The following is an 18324-nucleotide window of genomic DNA, read 5'->3' on the forward strand; positions in this document are numbered from 1 at the left end:
GACAAGCTTGTAGCGTCATACCTAAGAAGACTCGAGGCTGTAATCGCTGCCAAAGGTGCTTCAACAAAGTACTGAGTAAAGGGTCTGAATATTTGTGTAAATGTTATGTTTAAAAACATTTTTTATAAATTGGCTAAAAAAATAAATGTTTTTTTGCTTTGTCATTGTTGGGTATTGTGAGGATTTAAAAAACAATTTTTTATCAATTTTAGAATAAGGCTGTAACGTAACAAAATGTGGAAAAAGTGAAGGGGTCTGAATACTTTCCGAATGCACTGTAAACACAAAGAAATTCAAATGCAACATGTAAAGTGTTGGTCCCATGTTTCATCAGCTGCTTGTGTGGCTGGTTTCAGACGATCCCACAGGTGAAGAAGCCGAATGTTGAGGTCCTGGGCTGGTTACATGTGGTCTGCGGTTGTGAGGCCGGTTGGACGTACTTCCAAATTCACTAAACTGACATTGGAGGCGGCTTATGGTAGAGAAATTAACATTAAATTCTCTGGCAACAGCTCTGGTGGACATTCCTGCAGTCAGCATGTCAATTACACGCTCCCTCAAAACTTGAGACATCTGTGGCACTGTGTTGTGTGACAAAACTGCACATTTTAGAGTGGCCTTTTATTGTCCCAAGCACAAGGTGCACCTGTGTAATGATCATTCTGTTTAATCAGCTTCTTGATATGCCACACCTGTCAGGTGGGTGGATTATCTTGGCAAATGAGAAATGCTCACTAACAGGGATGTATACACATTTGTGCTCAAAATTTGAGAGAAATAAGCTTTTTGTTTCATAATGGAACATTTCTGGGATCTTTTATTTCAACTCATGAAACATGTGACCAACACTTTACATGTTGCGTTTTATATTTTCCTTCAGAATACATTCCTATAGCATGGTTGATACATTGCTTCATTCCAAGTGGTACGGTAGGTAGTATGGCTATTGGTCAAATATACACATCCCTACTACAAAACAATCACACACTACAAATCGCTCTAGCGAGACAGCCAGCGGACTTTATAATTGACAGCAGACAGAAGTTTACATGGAAAGAGAGAGTGTGTGTGTTACTATTCGTACAGGGATCTCTTACCATAACAGGCGAAGCTACTTTAGCAGTCTGTGCTCCGGGGCTCATGGCCACGGTCTTGACTATAGTGGCACCGGCTGGAAGCTGCATGGTGGCCGTGGAGGGCGGGATCTTCTGGGTAGCCGCAGCTGCTGCAGCCAACGCAGCCATGCCACTCATCTGAGGGCTGCTGCCCATTGGCTGAGAAGGAGGAAGCAGATAGGAATAGACCGACAGAGACAACATACAGTGAGGACACCCAAATAACCAATATATATATATAATTTTTTTTTTACAAAAACGAGGCTATTTTGTGCCAATTCTTCAGTCTTAATCCATTATTTGACGGGTTAAATGTCTAAGTCCAGACGGAACCCTACACAGTGCACTACATTTGACCAGAACTCATATGCAGACCATAAATTCATTATTTATTCATACGGTTCCCTGTGCGACCTGGGCCGGCACCACCATGCGGACCCCAGCAGGAAGTGATGTAACCATGACAGGGGATTTCCCGCCCTGGTTGGCCTGTCTCACCGTGACGATGGAGGTGCCTGTAGTGGAATGGGGAGCAGACACCTTAAGAATAGCTGGAGAGGAGAAACAACAAAAAACATGTTTAGAAGGTTGCTGATCTGGAAAGAAACCATTTGATTTTGATGTAAAAAAAGATTATTATAAAACATTAAAAAAAAACAGATAGTTTAGACTGCACGTCTTGTCCTTCACCATAGCCTTTAAAATCAACTTAGTTTTGAAAAGTTACCGAGAAATGAAACTATAGCATTTAAAATAATTACAGTAATAGCCTAAACTGTCAGTAAATAGTGGTTACCTGGTCCGCGAGCAGGAACTGGACTCCCAGGCATTGAAGGGACCAGGGTGATGCCCTGGAGAGGGTGGCCCTGGACGGACACTGCCGAGGTTGTGACGGGGCTCTTGGGGGAAGAATTGACCGGCAGTGACGTCGCGGGGCTAACGCCGGGGGAAGTGGCAGCCGCGGCAGGGGGGATATCGTACTTCTGCAGCTGCAGCAGGTAGGTGTCCGCAGTCGGTACCGCCCCCCAGCTCACCTCCAGACTACTGGTATTGGCTCTCACCAGCTGCACCCGTGACGGGGGGCGGGGCTTCTCTGTGGGGAGACGAATAAAAACAGAGAAGCAGTTAGGATTTAAATAACAACCTGACTAAATAATTCACATTTTATGTTTAAAATCAAATAAAAAAACACATTTTCAATTAACGCACACAAGCATTTTTGTGAAAAAAACAGCATCATAGTGACTGATGAAGTGACGGGTGAAAAACCAGCATCATACTGACTGATGAAGTTACAGGTGAAAAAACCAGCATCATACGGGTGAGTGACGGGTGACCAGCCCTGACGGCGGTGAAAAAACCAGCATCATACTGACTGATAAAGTTACAGGTGAAAAAACCAGCATCATACTGACTGATGACGTGACGGGTGAAAAACCAGCATCATACTGACTGATGACGTGACGGGTGAAAAACCAGCATCATACTGACTGATGACGTGACGGGTGAAAAACCAGCATCATACAGACTGATGACGTGACGGGTGAATAACCAGCATCATACCGACTGATGAAGTTACAGGTGGAAGCAGACTCACCTGTCTCCAGGTACCAGAGGTCCTTACAGCACACCTGGTTGTTCCAGGCTTTGCGGTAGCCGTCCCGTCCGCTCCACACGTAGAGACGTGTGTTGATGGCCACGGAGCAGTGACCGGCCCGGGCCCTAGGGATATTATCCTCTAGAGAGTCCAGCAGAACTGACTCCCACACCATCGAGTCTGGTAAAATATGATGTAAATGTGAATGGAAACAGTAGGGACAGAAGGGATAGCATTTTACATGGATCAGTTGAGTGGTACATTGTTACCGAGGTACGTCTGTCAGTCGGAATGTTTTTTTTTTTTTTAGGGGATTATTTTTTGTTGTTGTTGCATTTTTGTGCTTCATTGCTGACTGTGTTTGTGCTCAAAGTTTTATAAAAACTGGGCGTCAAATGTGATAATTTGTAGGCCATTTTATCTAAGAGAGTGGTGTGTTGGGTCAGCCTGACATACCTAGGATGAGACAGGCCAGTGTGTTGATCAGCCTGACATACCTAGGATGAGACAGGCCAGTGTGTTGGGTCAGCCTGACATACCTAGGATGAGACAGGCCAGTGTGTTGGGTCAGCCTGACATACCTAGGTTGAGACGGGCCAGTGTGTTGATCAGCCTGACATACCTAGGTTGAGACAGGCCAGTGTGTTGGGTCAGCCTGACATACCTAGGATGAGACAGGCCAGTGTGTTGGGTCAGCCTGACATACCTAGGTTGAGACAGGCCAGTGTGTTGGGTCAGCCTGACATACCTAGGTTGAGACAGGCCAGTGTGTTGATCAGCCTGACATACCTAGGTTGAGACAGGCCAGTGTGTTAATCAGCCTGACATACCTAGGTTGAGACAGGCCAGTGTGTTGGGTCAGCCTGACATACCTAGGTTGAGACAGGCCAGTGTGTTGATCAGCCTGACATACCTAGGTTGAGACAGGCCAGTGTGTTGATCAGCCTGACATACCTAGGTTGAGACAGGCCAGTGTGTTGATCAGCCTGACATACCTAGGTTGAGACAGGCCAGTGTGTTGATCAGCCTGACATACCTAGGTTGAGACAGGCCAGTGTGTTGGGTCAGCCTGACATACCTAGGTTGAGACAGGCCAGTGTGTTGGGTCAGCCTGACATACCTAGGTTGAGACAGGCCAGTGTGTTGATCAGCCTGACATACCTAGGTTGAGACAGGCCAGTGTGTTGGTGCACTTCCACTCCTTCTCGTGTGTCGCTACTTTGACGTCATCCATCACCAGGGGAACCCAGCCTCCGAACACGTACATCCTGTTAGAGGACAGACAGGTGAGAGAGAGAGAGGAGAGAGATGTGAGATGAGACAGGTGGAGAGAGAGAGAGACAGGTGAGGCAGGAGAGCGAGAGAGAGGAGAGGTGGGACAGGTTAGAGAGAGGCAGGAGAGGCGAGAGAGAGAGAGAGAGAGGAGAGATGTGAGGTGAGACAGGTGGAGAGAGAGAGAGAGGAGGAGGAGGTAAGGACAGGTGAGGGAGAGAGAGAGAGAGAGGTGGGACAGGTGGGGAGAGAGAGGCAGGAGAGGTGAGAGGCAGGAGAGAGAGAGAGAGAGAGATGTAAGGTGGGACAGGTGGAGAGAGAGAGGCAGGAGAGGCAAGAGCCAGGAGAGAGAGAGAGAGAGATGTAAGGTGGGACAGGTGGAGAGAGAGAGGCAGGAGAGGCAAGAGCCAGGAGAGAGAGAGAGAGAGAGAGAGAGATGTGAGGTGAGACAGGTGGAGAGAGAGAGGAGAGAGAGAGAGGTGGGACAGGATGGGAGAGAGAGAGGCAGGAGAGGCAGGACAGAGAGAGTGAGGTGGGACAAGTAGGGAGAGAGAGAGAGAGAGGTGGGACAGGTGTGTTTGTGAGCAATAAAGCCAGCAATGCCAACTCGGTGGGTTCAACTCCCACAGGGATCACATATGCACATTTTAAAACATGACATTTAACTCACTTGTTGGTGATGGTTGTGGCAGAGTGGAGACTGCGAGGAAGAGGAGCTGTTCCGTTGATAGACGGTTTACTCCATGTGAGGGTGTCTGTAGAGGAAAGCAAATAACTCATCCAGCTCCTGTACTAAAAAAAAAAAACGTCTCCATTTTAAATTATTTCAGCCCAGGACGTAGGGTTAATCTGGGTCCAGAAAACCTGCTAGAAAGATCACAATACACTATACCACTTCATAGTGTACTGCCCGGATTGTGTGCAGTCGTAGCTTTCCTCCTGTCCTGTGGTTCAGCGTAACGGTACTTGTTTTAACGTGGGATTTTAGTGCTTTTGATCCTGCTGTGTAAAGTGACTTTGGGTGTCTTAAAAATTATAATAATAATACTATTTATAATAATTATTATTATAATACAAATTATTATAATAATATTACAAATAATAATATTTATAATAATACTAATTATACTAATCATAATAATACTAATTATACTAATCATAATACTAATTATAATAACAGTAATACTATTACTAATATAATAATAATACTACTAATATAATAATACTACTAAATAATAATAATACTACTAATATAATAATAATAAGAAGAATAAACCTAGATCATGCAACATAGGCTAAGTTTACACAGACAGCTCTATTTGGATTATTTTTACACTATTTGGTCTGTTGACCAAATCAGATGAGCTCTTTTGACCATAATTGGATAACCTGTGTAAACACAGCCTAATGGTCCGCGACCTAGACTGAATACTCATGTCAGAGTGTACAACGCCTGGATAGGTGTTTAACATATCATCTAACCACATAACATGATATAACAACCGGATGCCCAACTGCACAGTCGATGACGTAGCACGCAGCCATTGGTTGATGCAACGCAACTTGCCAGTCAGCGTGTCACTGTACTGTAAACACCATGTGTATCCTGTCTAGAACAAATAAACTTGATTGGATTTCCTAGGTCGGGCAAAAAACTCGAGCCGTCACTCACCTATGTCTAAGATCCACAGATCTCCCAGACGACAACCACTCATGCCTCCATAGATGACCAGACGGGACTTCTCTGTGTAGACGACGGCAGTGTGGCTCTCTCTGGGCGGTGGCAACACCCCGTAGGTGATGGGGATGTCCCAGCCCACCACACTGGAGCCAGCACGCAGCTCCAACGTATACAGATCATTAAGGTATCTGGGTGAAGGGAAGGAAACACAGCTACATTATTATTCTGTTCTATCGTTCTGCTGTAAAAAGAAAAAAAAAAGACAAGATTGTGTTATATGTTGCTATGTTTTGACAAGGCCTACATTAACACCATCCAAACACCACACTGGATGGCCGATCCTCAGAGTTAGCTGCAGGTCCTGATGTTCCTCTGTCTCATGACGATTACAGCCTCCCTCCATCTGGTTATATCTATAGTGTTTGGCAAGGTTATGGGTTCAATCCCAACAGGGATCACTGTGTACTTTTGAGTCAGTAATCTATTGGACAGGGGTTAAAGTATCAACCAATCCACTAACTGAAACGTAGACAACGTTCTCCAGTGAGTTTAACGATTTCCTGTTGAAAAGCGATATCCCAGGTATAAAACACAGTAAAGTACACACTAAAGGGTACAAAAATATATGTTTTGAGCAAAATAGTTTTTTTTTTGTACACACAACTGCAAACTTCAAGAAGGGCATTCAAGGAGTTGGTTTGATGGGAAGTCGTGATGTCAACGGCCTCCCCCTTCTTGAGGAACAGAGGAGCATTAGAGAACAAAAGAAGAAAGCTGACTTAAGAAATCCCCCTGTGCTACGACACGACTTAAGAAACTCCCCTGTGCTACGTCATGACTTAAGAAATCCCCCTGGGCTACGTCATGACTTAAGAAACTCCCCTGTGCTATGACATGACTTAAGAAATCCCCCTGTGCTGCTACATGACTTAAGAAATCCCCCTGGGCTATGGCATGACTTAAGAAATCTCGTCACAATCCTGTCTCAGAGCTCTACGGAAAATTCCTTCAACCTCATGGCTTGGTTTTTGCTCTGACATGCACTGTCAACTGTGAGACCTTTATATAGGCAGGTGTGTGCCTTTCCAAATCATGTCCAATCAATTGAATTTAAATGGAAACAGGATACACCTGAGCTCAAAGCAAAGGGTGTGAATACTTATGTAAATAAAAGCCTGTTCACTTTCATGACGTCATTATGGGGTATTGTGTGTAGGTTGATGAGGAAATAAATGTATTTAATACATTTCAGAATAAGGCTGTAACGTAACAAAATGTGTAAAAAGTCAAGGGGTCTGAATACTTTCCAAATGCACTGTAAATAAAATAATTATTCACTCAAAATATTTTGTGGTTTCTATTACAAAGTAGACTTATGTCATTAACATTTTAAGACACCACTGGCCCTTTAAGAGTTCTATTGCTGCACCTACATGCTTGATACTCCAGTTGTAACTGCATGTGTAAAACAATGCCACTCACACAATTTAAGGAGTAGAGAAATAAATGTGGTAGCAATGGAAAACTGAGATTCCTCTTCTTTTTTTCTCTCTCTTTTTTTTTTTTTAACAAAAGGCCCAAACTGCTTTCAATTGTTTTCCCGCAATTGCATGAAGAATCGCAAGGCCCCTCCCAGCGGGTGGTGAAGACAGCCCAGTACGTCACTGGGAACATGCTCCCCCCACCCCTTGTGTTGCAAAACAGTTACAAATATGGTTTTAAAGAATTTGGCAGTACGTCCAACTGGCCTCACAACCGTAGACCACGAGCAACCACGCCAGCCCAGGACCTCCACATCTGGCTTCGTCAAATGCGGGATAGCCTGAGACCAGACACAGACAGCTGATGAAACTGTGGGTTTGCCCAACTGAAGATTTTCTGCACAAACTGTCAGAAACCGTCTCAGGGAAGCTCATCTGCGTGCTCGTCGTCCTCACCAGGGTCTTGACCTGACTGCAGTTCGGCGTTGTAACCAACTTCAGTGGGAAAATGCTCACCTTCGACGGCCACTGGCACGCTGGAGAAGTGTGCTCTTCCATTCATCCGCCGCCATCACCTCATGTTTCAACATGATATGCATAGTCACCAGACATGTCACCCATTGTTCATGTTTGGGATGCTCTGGATCGATGTGTTCGACAGGGTGTTCCAGTCCCCACCAATATACAGCAACATCGCAGAGCCATTGAACAGGAGTGGGATAACATTCTACAGGCCACAATCAACAGCCTGATCAACTCTATGTGAAGAAGATGTGTCGCACTGCATGAGGCAAATGGTGGTTACACCAGATACTGACTGGTTTTGTGATCCACGACCCAATTTTTTTATTTTTATTAAAGGTATCTGTGACCAACAGATGCATATCTGTATTCCCAGTCATGTGAAATCCATAGACTAGGGCCTAATGAACATTTAAATTGACTGATTTCCTTATATGAACCGTAATTTATTTTGTTCAGTATATATTGGATGTAGTGTACCTGGGGATGTTGTTCTTGGGGTCCTCGCTGTCGTTAGCCAGTCCTCCGAACAGGTAACATTTGTTCCCTACCAGGGAGAAGCTGTGGCCCAAACGGGGACATGGAGGGGGGCCGTTCTTAGGAGACTTGGCCTTCAGACGCTTCCACTCCCAGCGGCTGGCCTGGGGACAGCCGGAGAAAATAACATCATGCAGATAATAACTCACTAACAAGCTTGGGTGTGGCCCTACGATCTCTTAACTAGCCTAGGAAGACATCTGATGCAAAACATAGAACATTTGTTTTAAATTGACAAGAATATAATATACAGATGTTTGTTCAAAACAGTTTAGTGTTTACGACCCAATATCTCACTAAATACCTATCAGAGCTGTATTCTGTGGGCTGAGCGCGTACCTGCAGTTCGTACAGGTCGTTACTGTATTTGCCATACTCCACCATCCCTCCGAACACCAGCAGCCTGGTGCCGTCACACACAAACCCATACGCAGCACAGCCAGGTGGGATATCACCACGGACAGCAGGAATGAACCACTGGTTGGTCGCTGAAACACAATTAACTCTTAGATGAATGACAACCCCCCATGCTATCTATCTACCAACGTTACTGTAGTAATAACCTGCTTAACTACAAAATGTCAAAAGCCACAGTCTGAGAATTCCAGTGATTTCAATTAATAATATAGCGTACCAGATATGCCAATATGGAAAGTCATTCCTGATGCTGCACCACTGACAGACCATGGAAATACAGCGCTATTGCATGTAAATGGGATGTGTTGTGTTTATCATCGCATAGTTTTTTTGGGGGGGGGGTTTTGCATTTTTGTTGGCGGCCCACTATTTGATATGCCATTTTGATAGTGCTCAGGTATGCTTATAAAATAGCACAACATAATAGATTCATCATGGATTAGTCTTCAATTTCTTTTTTTTTTAAAGACAGACTCGAGGGCGTTTAATAATAATTGATCTTTGTTGATATTATGATGTTGCTGTTTTCTATTAACCCGCCATTTTTCTCTGGATTTTCTCTCCAATCAGCACCCAAGGCGAGGCCATTACCCACATAGCCAGCCAGCTAACTACTGATCCCATTACATTTCACGGCACGTCAAAACACTGGCGCTTGCTTACCTTGCAAAATAGGAGCTAATACAGAAGTTACATTTTAACCATCTATCCACTGTCAAACACAGAGGTGCATTACTAATTCACTATGTTTGAACGACAATGCATAAGCGGATTAAGTACTTGGTTAAAAAAATAATATGTATAGGTAGTTAGCCAATCATACATTATAATTCTAAGTGTCCAACATTTCTAGTTGACTAATGCGTTAGCGCTACTACGGTCCAATAACTGATTTAATTTAGCGGAAGCGGTAACTAGAATCCAATTGCTAAAAAATGTTAACGTTAGCTAGCTAAGATTTAACAATATGTACTAAATGTATGCATGAACCACTGGACGTTAAACCTTACCTGTGTTATAAACGTGCAACTCATCCACAATTCCTTCATTGCCCCCCCCGAAAACGACCATCAATTCTTTGATTGCAACCGCACGGTGCCCATGTCGGGGCCGAGGGACAGGACCGGACCAACCCAAAACCCGCTTCCACCGTGGCTGCAGAACTGAGCCAGATGCCATTGTGCCGGGAGATGAAGTTCCTCTTTGAGGGGGAGAAGAAGAAAAAACAAAAAAATCAAAATTGAAACGCTTTTCAATATTACTTGAAAATTGAGCTAAATAGCTAAACGTATAACAATGCTAAGTTAACTAGCTTGCTAGTTAGCTCCTGTCAGGAATAGCCAGCTAGCTGGCTAACGCTAAGCTAACAGGATTAATAACCTGCTAAAATACTGCACATAAAAATAAAATATAAAATCAAGATGTGTTTGTTTTGATCCCAGTTCAAGTCCAATTGTAGAGATAGCTGTATTGAGAATTATGTCCAGGCGGTTGTGGTTCTACCTTACTAACTAACAGTAGCAAGCAAGCGTATTTAGCCAAGAAGAAGCTAAAATAAAAATCTATGGGAGCCGCCATTTTACCTAGCTAGACGCTTTGCAGAAAATTTGAAAAAGCCGGCAGGTCAAAACAACATAGATCCGTAACACTATAAATAAACCGCCATCAAAATGGTGTAACTCGTAGACAACTTTGTACATCTCTTCAAAATTGACTCAATAATTTTCCTGAGTTGCAGTTATAGTTTCACATAAGCAAGACGGTACGATTCAATGGGTGCCGCCATCTTGGCGCTAACAAACTAAACAAACCAACCAGCCTGACTAGGAAAAAAATGGCCGAGAACAAATCAGGCGCTGAACCCAACTTGCTACTTACGACTGAATGTTTTACTAGCTAGCTCGTTACAGATATATATATATTTTTTTTTTGCGTAATTTGTGTCACGTATATATAACTTGCGATCTACAATTTTTTTTTTTAAATGTTTTGGACATTATTGTCCCCGGGAAGATAGCCACACAGCTGTTTATTTTTCATGCTTTATCGTGAGCAGAAATGCATATTTAATGTTATTCAGTAGATATGTAGATTTTAATAGTGAACTTGTTTCCTTCAGTATCACTCCCAATTGTCATCTCTAGTAATTGTTGCTAAAGTTGCAGGCAGGCAATGTTCATTGGTGTTGTTTTGTTGCACTGTGATGGTACCTGACAACAACAACAAAAAAGTCATGCTTTTTTTTTTTTCTGGGTGTCGGCATTTCTACACAAAAAGCTAGCTAAACTAGATGTCAAAAAGGCGCTGGTTTAGCTAACAGCTAGCTAGTTAACACTAGTGAAGCATCTTTGATAGTCCGCTAGCTAGCTAATGCTGCAAATCAAGATTCAAAATAAACATTACTGCCAGATTATACATGGCATTACAATAGAACAACCCAGATAGCATATAGCTATTTAGCTAACAAGAGAGCTAGCTTCTTAGCTAGCTCTCTCGTTAGTTTCCAGCTTAGAAGCTAAAGTTAATATCCTTCTTGACCAAGTACAGCTAGTTATGACGAGCAAACTTAGTAAAACCTAACATGGTAGAATAATTTGGGGAAATTAAGTTGAACTTCTTTATTAACGTATCTTTCATTGAAGCATTAACAAGTTATAAATTACTTTCCTTATTAGCCTTGCTAGCAAGTTAGCCAACTTCCCTCAAGAAAAATGGCGGAGATACCGTCACAACAAAAGCAACAACAACAACAAAAAAGTTGAATTATCATTACCACATTATACTTACACGTTAATTGTAACTAATCAAAAGTCTCGAGAGCGGGACTCAATTAAAAAAAATTGCACCCAGATAATTATATTAGTTAAAATGAGAAGATGCTAGTACTGTCTTTTGGCTACTTCTCATGCCGCCCAGGAAGCCGCCATTTTCTCATCTGCCTCTAACAAACACCACTATCCAGAAGCCCATAGTGGAGATGGCAGGCACAGTGGCTTGCTGACATCAGTATAGCTGTCTCACCACTCTTAACAACAGGGGCAAAGGTTGGCAGGACACTACATGGCATCAACTGGCCTAGACCAGGCTGCATGTAAATGGTTCAAAAAATAACTTCACTGATAGAACTCAATGTATTTTTTGTTGTTCAGTGTAGTACAAAGCAGATTATTTAGTCAACATTCCTATCGGGTCCTAGACTATGGCGAAATCATCCATATGAACGCAGTTTTAACATTTCTCCAAGTTTCACCATCATTGTAAAGTCCTAGTTATTTTGTTGCTTTGACAAAGTAATTTCTGAAGATAATTTTTTATTTCATGTGTGATTAGTGATTCATTTACATCTGTCCCTCATTTTAAGGTCAATCCTGTTACGTGAACTGAACTGTAATTTTAATATGGTGACACTATTCCTTTAAAAACAAACATCTAAAGGAACATCTACACCGAACAAAAATGTAAACTGTTGGTCCCATGTTTCATGAGCTGAAATAAAAGATCCCAGAAATGGTACATATAATGGCATAAAAAGCTTATTTCTCTCAAATGTTGTGCACAAGTATGTTTACATCCCTGTTAGTGAGCATTTCTCCTTTGCCAAGATAATCCATCCATCTGACAGGTGTGGCATATCAAGAAGCTGATTAAACAGAATGATCATTACACAGATGCATTGTGCTAGGAACAATAAAAGGCCACTCTAAAATGTGCAGTTTCATCACAACACAATGCCACAGATGTCTCAAGTTTTGAGGGAGTGTGCAATTGGCATGCTGACTGCAGGAATGTCCACCAGAGCTGTTGCCAGAGAATTTAATGTTCATTTCTCTACCATAAGCCACCTCTGTCGTTTTAGAGAATTTGGTAGTATGGCCAACTGGCCTCACAACCACAGACCACGTGTAACCAGCCCAGGACCTCCACATCCTGCTTCTTCACCTGCGGGATCGTCTGAAACCAGCCACCCGGACAGCTGATGAAACTGTGGGTCTGTACAAACTGTCAGAAGCAGTCTCTGGGAAGCACATCTACGTGCTCGTCATCCTCACCAGGGTCTTGATTTGACTGCAGTTCAGTGTCGTAACCGACTTCAGTGGGCAAATGTTCACCTTCAATGGCCACTGGCCCACTGGAGAAGTGTGCTCTTCACAGATTAATCCCATATGATGCATTTTTCATCATATGATGCTGCGTTTTGCATCATACAGGGTTGATTTATGTATTTTGAAAGTTGCATATCTTGAAACTATGAGTGCTAACAAGCAAAACATTTTGGGACTATGTCAACAATGGACTAATGAAACAAATACCAAAAATATAGTTTTTTGCGTGGTGTTTTCGTTTAATAGTTATTTACTATCGTCATTTTTATTATTTAACCTCTTGAAATGTGAAAACGTGTTTTTATGAAGTTCAACATGTATTCTTTATGACATAATGTTAAAATGAGGTGAAATAAAATACAAAATTGGACCAAGTTACACTTTTCAAAAAGGCACCGAATTGGTGGAATGACCCAAGTACATTGTGGGACATGTTGTATACATTGGATTCAAATACAATGTCACAATTACATCTCTTGATAACAAACTCAACATACCAGACAATTAAATAATTCACATTGTTGTTGCATTGTCAAGAAGGAACCTGCACGTAAGTCTTTCATTGGATGATGTATACTATGTGTATCTCGTACATATGACTACCAAAACTTGAAACATTAATATCCAAATAATTCTACTTTCTTTACGAGAGTAGACAATACATGTTCAGCAGACTTCTAAATCATGATTGATAGGCCTATTGTGTAAAAATGTATCTTATTTGTAACTGGCATATTTCAAGTACATATTAGTTGTATGTACGGGATAGGCATGGTATATATCGTCCAATGAAACGCTTAGTTGCGGGTTCCTTCTCGACAATGCAACAATAACACAATAATAATAATAGGAACCTAAAGGAAATGTCAGTAGAATAATACATTTGAGCAGAAGTATAACACAGGAAGGCATAATTTAGTCCAATATTTACATGTTTTGGGGAAGGTCGGGACGAGGGTAGTGAATAAACGGAGTAGTATAATAAGAGTTTGGTAGCAACAGTTGTGATGTGAACGTAGCATTAGTGTATATATGTGTGTATGGGTGAGTGCATGTGTACTAAGGTGCGAAGAATCAGAGCAGGTGGTCAGTCCAGTTCAAGTTAATTTAATGAAAACCTTGACATTCATTGTACAAATAAAAATCATAACAGTTGTCTGAATTATCAGAAAGATACATTGTACAAATTGTAAACAGAACTAGTGATGTGTGAAAGAAATGACTGGATTTGGGGTTGTTTACATTTCACGATACCAAACCGCATGCTTCAGTTTTTGAAATAAAAGTGGAACATACAAACCAAAAAAAGCAGGATTGGAGTAACTCAACATTTGCTTTGCTCTTCCCAAACTGACTTGCATAACAGCCAATATTGACTGTTGGGCCAATGTATGATACACAGATTGTATCCACATGGCTTTGTTTGTCTAGGTACTGCAGTGTGTAATGGTAGGCTGGGTTGTTAGTTGTGAGCGTTGGTCTGTCTGGGTGTGTTGGCTTGACTCTCACTGGCCTCCCCGGAAAGGTATTCAGGCTCATCACTCTCTTCTGGTCCTCGGCATTGTGGGTTCATCTCAGCATCTGGAAGATCAATATATATATATTATTTATAAAAAAAAATATATATTAATTTATTAAAAAAAATATTTTTTTATAAAGTGATGTTGTCACATACACCAGATAGAAAAACAACAGCTATTGAGCATACTGACAATAATACATACTTTGACTTGTAGTCAAAAATAAGCTATTTGCACTATTACAAACACAGTTAGGGAGTTGAATGTAGGGAAAGCTCAGATCATGGAAAGAAAGAGCAGCTTACAAATATCTGAGGAAAAAAGCTCCTCGGTCTGTATTCTGCCTTCGTCATAGAGCGCCATCTTGTGGAGGAAACGCTCTTTGCATGCATTAACAACTAGTCCATGGCAGGGCAAGCCTGGCAGAGAGAGAGACTATGTTTCCTAACAGATAAGATGGACAGTGTTGGGTAAGGGCAGAGGTCCACAACTCCAGGCCGCGAGGGATGCAGTCAGTGTTGTTTTTAGTTGCTGCCATTTAAAATCAGTGACTAATTTAGACCTGGGAAACCAGGGATGTGTTACTTCAGAAGGGCACATCAGTTTTGCAAAAGAAAAGAAGATATGAATGGATAAGTCTAGGTAGTCTCTCCCTGTTTCATTCCACTTTCTTCCCTTTTGTGCCTAATAACCAATTAGAAATGCATTTACACTGTCCTTACTGTTACCGAGTAGCTTTCTGAGTACTTCTACTTTGAGTATTTTTCTAAGTGAGTAATTTTACTTGAGTAAAATGTCATTAATGTAACAGTTTTGCTACTGGAGTAAACTATCACTGAAATAACAGTACTGTTACTGAAGTAAACTATCACTGAAATAACAGTACTGTTACTGAAGTAAACTATCACTGAAATAACAGTACTGTTACTGAAGTAAACTATCACTGAAATAACAGCACTGTTACTGAAGTAAACTATCACTGAAATAACAGCACTGTTACTGAAGTAAACTATCACTGAAATAACAGCACTGCTACTAGAGAAGGCTATTTGAGTACTCTTTCTATCCCTGCTGATGAACATGACCCAGAAGGTGTGTTTCAACAGGCACTGACGGAGTAAAACTAAAATCCCCAATGACCGCAGCCCTCACAGAGTTGAGCTTTACCGCTCTGCCCCTGGACTCCTGAGACAACTAATCCTCTTACCTGACGATGAGCACGGTGAACCGGAGCGTAACCGTCTGGCTGGTGAAGACCAACCATACGGCATGGAGGTCTTGGGGTCTGATCTGGTGTCACTATGTGGGAGCTGAGAGGGAGGAGCACAGTACTGGGAATAACCTTGGCTCTCATCTGATTCACATGGACCAAGGAAGGAGGAGGAGGAGGGAGGGAGGACCGAGGAAGAGGAGGGAGGGAGGACCGAGGAGGGGTGAGGAAGGCATTGGTACGTGTCTTCCAGTGGACCCACTTTTGACAGAACGTCTGTTAGGCAGTCTATACACGAGTCTATGGATGATTGAGGAGGTTTAGGGAAGGACTGGTGAGAAGGAGAAGATGAGGATACGTCTGAGGCCTTCAAACTGGTATGGATGTCTTGAAGCACCTGGAATACCTAGGAGTCATGTCACAATTAGGGTTGGAGTCAAGTCCATTTCAACTCAGGAAGTACACTGAAATTACAATTCTCTTCAATGCTTTTCAATGAGGGGAAATTGGAATTCGGGTTTTACTTTCTGAATTGACTGGAATTTAAATTTAAATTGAGCCTGGTCACAATACGTTCCACACTTGTTTAAATTCACACGGTGACAAGTACTACCTCGGTCATGGGGGGCCTTTTCTTCCCCCGGGCCTCCAGACAGCGACATGCCAGAGTAGTCAGATCCAGGGAGCCGTGTGGGGCCGGAGAAGGGGAGCCTGGCCCTGCCGTACACACCCTGGATAGGCTAGAAAGAGAGCCTCCCATCCCTGTCACCATCAGTCTAGGGTCCAGGTGCTTCTGCCAGATATGTGTTGCGGCTGGAGGAATACTAGACTGTTCCTGGGTTACTCTCTCTGAACTCCTCTTTGACCTCCCTCTGGCCTGATGACCTCCGTCATCTTCGGCCCCCTTCACCAGGTCTTTCTGAAGAGGAGAATTATACAAGACCTTAGGGTTTTTTGTTTTGTTTTAACTGCCTGACATTACATCATTATACAGCTTTAAACTGCCTGACATTACAGCATTATACAGCTTTAAACTGCCTGACATTACATCATTATACAGCTTTAAACTGCCTGACATTACAGCATTATACAGCTTTAAACTGCCTGACATTACAGCATTATACAGCTTTAAACTGCCTGACATTACAGCATTATACAGCTTTAAACTGCCTGACATTACAGCATTATACAGCTTTAAACTGCCTGACATTACAGCATTATACAGCTTTAAACTGCCTGACATTACATCATTATACAGCATTATACACATCTGATCAGCGTGTCAATGTGACTAGTGGTTCATGGGCCTTTATTTCTCTGGCAAGGACAGAGATGAGAGTATCGACTGAGTCGCCCTCACCAGGTAGACGGCTTTGGATTGGCTGTGGTCCACTTCTAAAGCTCTACGGCCAGTCAGCGCCTCCAGCAGCACCTGAGGAAGAGAAGACAAGGTGATTGTGTGACATCACATCTACCAGGTCATTGAAACAGTAGTTTTGGTGGTCATCTATGTTGTGTGTATCTGTAGGTCTGAGTATAGTATAGTACAGTAGTATAGTACAGTAGTATAGTACAGTAGTACATGAGTATAGTACAGTAGTACATTAGTATAGTAGAGTAGTATAGTGCAGTAGTACATGAGTATAGTACAGTAGTATAGTACAGTAGTACATTAGTATAGTAGAGTAGTATAGTACAGTAATATAGTACAGTAGTACATTAGTATAGTAGAGTAGTATAGTACAGTAGTACATTAGTATAGTAGAGTAGTATACACGAGTAGTATAGTGCATTAATATAGTAGACTAGTATAGTACAGTAATATAGTAGAGTAGTACATTAGTATAGTAGAGTAGTATAGTACAGTAGCACATTAGTATAGTATAGTACAGTAATATAGTAGAGTAGTACATTAGTATAGTAGAGTATTATAGTTCAGTAATCTAGTAGAGTAGTATAGTACAGTAGTACATTAGTATAGTTTAGTATAGTACAGTAATATAGTAGAGTAGTATAGTACAGTAGTACATTTACGTCTTATCCAGAGCGACTTACAAATTGGTGCATTCACCTTATGACAGTACAGTAGTATAGTAGAGTAGTATAGTACATTGGTATAGTAGAGCAGTACAGTACAGTAATATAGTAGAGTAGTATAGTACATTGGTATAGTAGAGCAGTATAGTACAGTAATATAGTAGAGTAGTATAGTACAGTGGTACATTAGTATTGTAGAGTAGTATAGTACAGTAATATAGTAGAGTAGTATAGTACAGTAGTACATTGGTATAGTAGTATAGCACAGTAATATAGTAGAGTAGTATAGTACAGTAGTACTTTAGTATAGTACATTAGCATAGTAGAGTAGTATAGTACAGTAATATAGTAGAGTAGTATAGTACAGTAGTACATTAGTAGTACAAGGGGCGGCAGGTAGCCTTGTGGTTAGAGTGTTGGACTCGAATCCCCGAGCTGACAAGGTAAAAATCTGTCGTTCTGTCCCTGAACAAGGCAGTTAACCCACTGTTCCCTGGTAGGCCTTCATTGAAAAAAAGAATTTGTTCTTAACTGACTTGCCTAGTTAAATAAAGGTAAAATAAATGAATAGAGTACAGTAGCATAGTACAATACAGTAGTATAGTACAGTAGTATAATAGAGTAATTTAGCCTAGTACAGTAGTATATAATAGTACAGTAGTACAGTAGTATAGTACAGTAGTATACTATTATATACTACTACACTACTCTACTATGCTACTGCACTAGGCTACTGTACAGTATAGTACAGTATAGTACCGTAGTACAGTATAAAACAGTATAGTACATTAGTATAGCACTGTAGTACAGTATAAAACAGTATAGTACAGTA

General features: G+C 41.7%; 2 protein-coding genes across 8 annotated transcripts in view; both read right to left on the bottom strand.

The window, feature by feature from the left end:
• LOC106566343 (host cell factor 1) overlaps window positions 1-11580 on the bottom strand; it is a 46687-nt gene extending 35107 nt beyond the window's left edge. For 2 of the 6 annotated variants that reach the window (XM_014134269.3, XM_014134267.3), the window contains exons 1-11: window positions 10206-10506; window positions 9633-9823; window positions 8545-8693; window positions 8149-8309; window positions 5657-5853; window positions 4655-4739; window positions 3874-3980; window positions 2713-2892; window positions 1912-2208; window positions 1515-1666; window positions 1098-1274 (exon numbers count right to left, since the gene is read on the bottom strand). In XM_014134269.3, the coding sequence (XP_013989744.2) occupies window positions 1098-1274; window positions 1515-1666; window positions 1912-2208; window positions 2713-2892; window positions 3874-3980; window positions 4655-4739; window positions 5657-5853; window positions 8149-8309; window positions 8545-8693; window positions 9633-9801 (1674 nt within the window). In that variant the 5' untranslated portion in view covers window positions 9802-9823; window positions 10206-10506. Of the gene's footprint in view, window positions 1-1097; window positions 1275-1514; window positions 1667-1911; window positions 2209-2712; window positions 2893-3334; window positions 3613-3873; window positions 3981-4654; window positions 4740-5656; window positions 5854-8148; window positions 8310-8544; window positions 8694-9632; window positions 9824-10205; window positions 10508-11409 lie in introns of those variants that run through there. The other 4 variants (XM_014134268.3, XM_045692840.2, XM_014134270.3 and 1 more) reach the window with 4 other exon arrangements.
• Window positions 11581-13816: 2236 nt separating this feature from the next.
• irak1 (interleukin-1 receptor-associated kinase 1) overlaps window positions 13817-18324 on the bottom strand; it is a 33974-nt gene continuing 29466 nt past the window's right edge. For both annotated transcript variants that reach the window (XM_014134274.3, XM_014134273.3), the window contains 4 exons: window positions 16816-16887; window positions 16069-16374; window positions 15453-15861; window positions 13817-14306 (listed from right to left, as the gene is read on the bottom strand). In XM_014134274.3, the coding sequence (XP_013989749.2) occupies window positions 14188-14306; window positions 15453-15861; window positions 16069-16374; window positions 16816-16887 (906 nt within the window). In that variant the 3' untranslated portion in view covers window positions 13817-14187. The remainder of the gene's footprint in view (window positions 14307-15452; window positions 15862-16068; window positions 16375-16815; window positions 16888-18324) is intronic.

Source organism: Salmo salar, chromosome 13 (genome assembly GCF_965601325.2).
Source record: "Salmo salar chromosome 13, fSalSal1, whole genome shotgun sequence".
In the NCBI taxonomy this organism is placed as follows: Eukaryota; Metazoa; Chordata; class Actinopteri; order Salmoniformes; family Salmonidae; genus Salmo; species Salmo salar.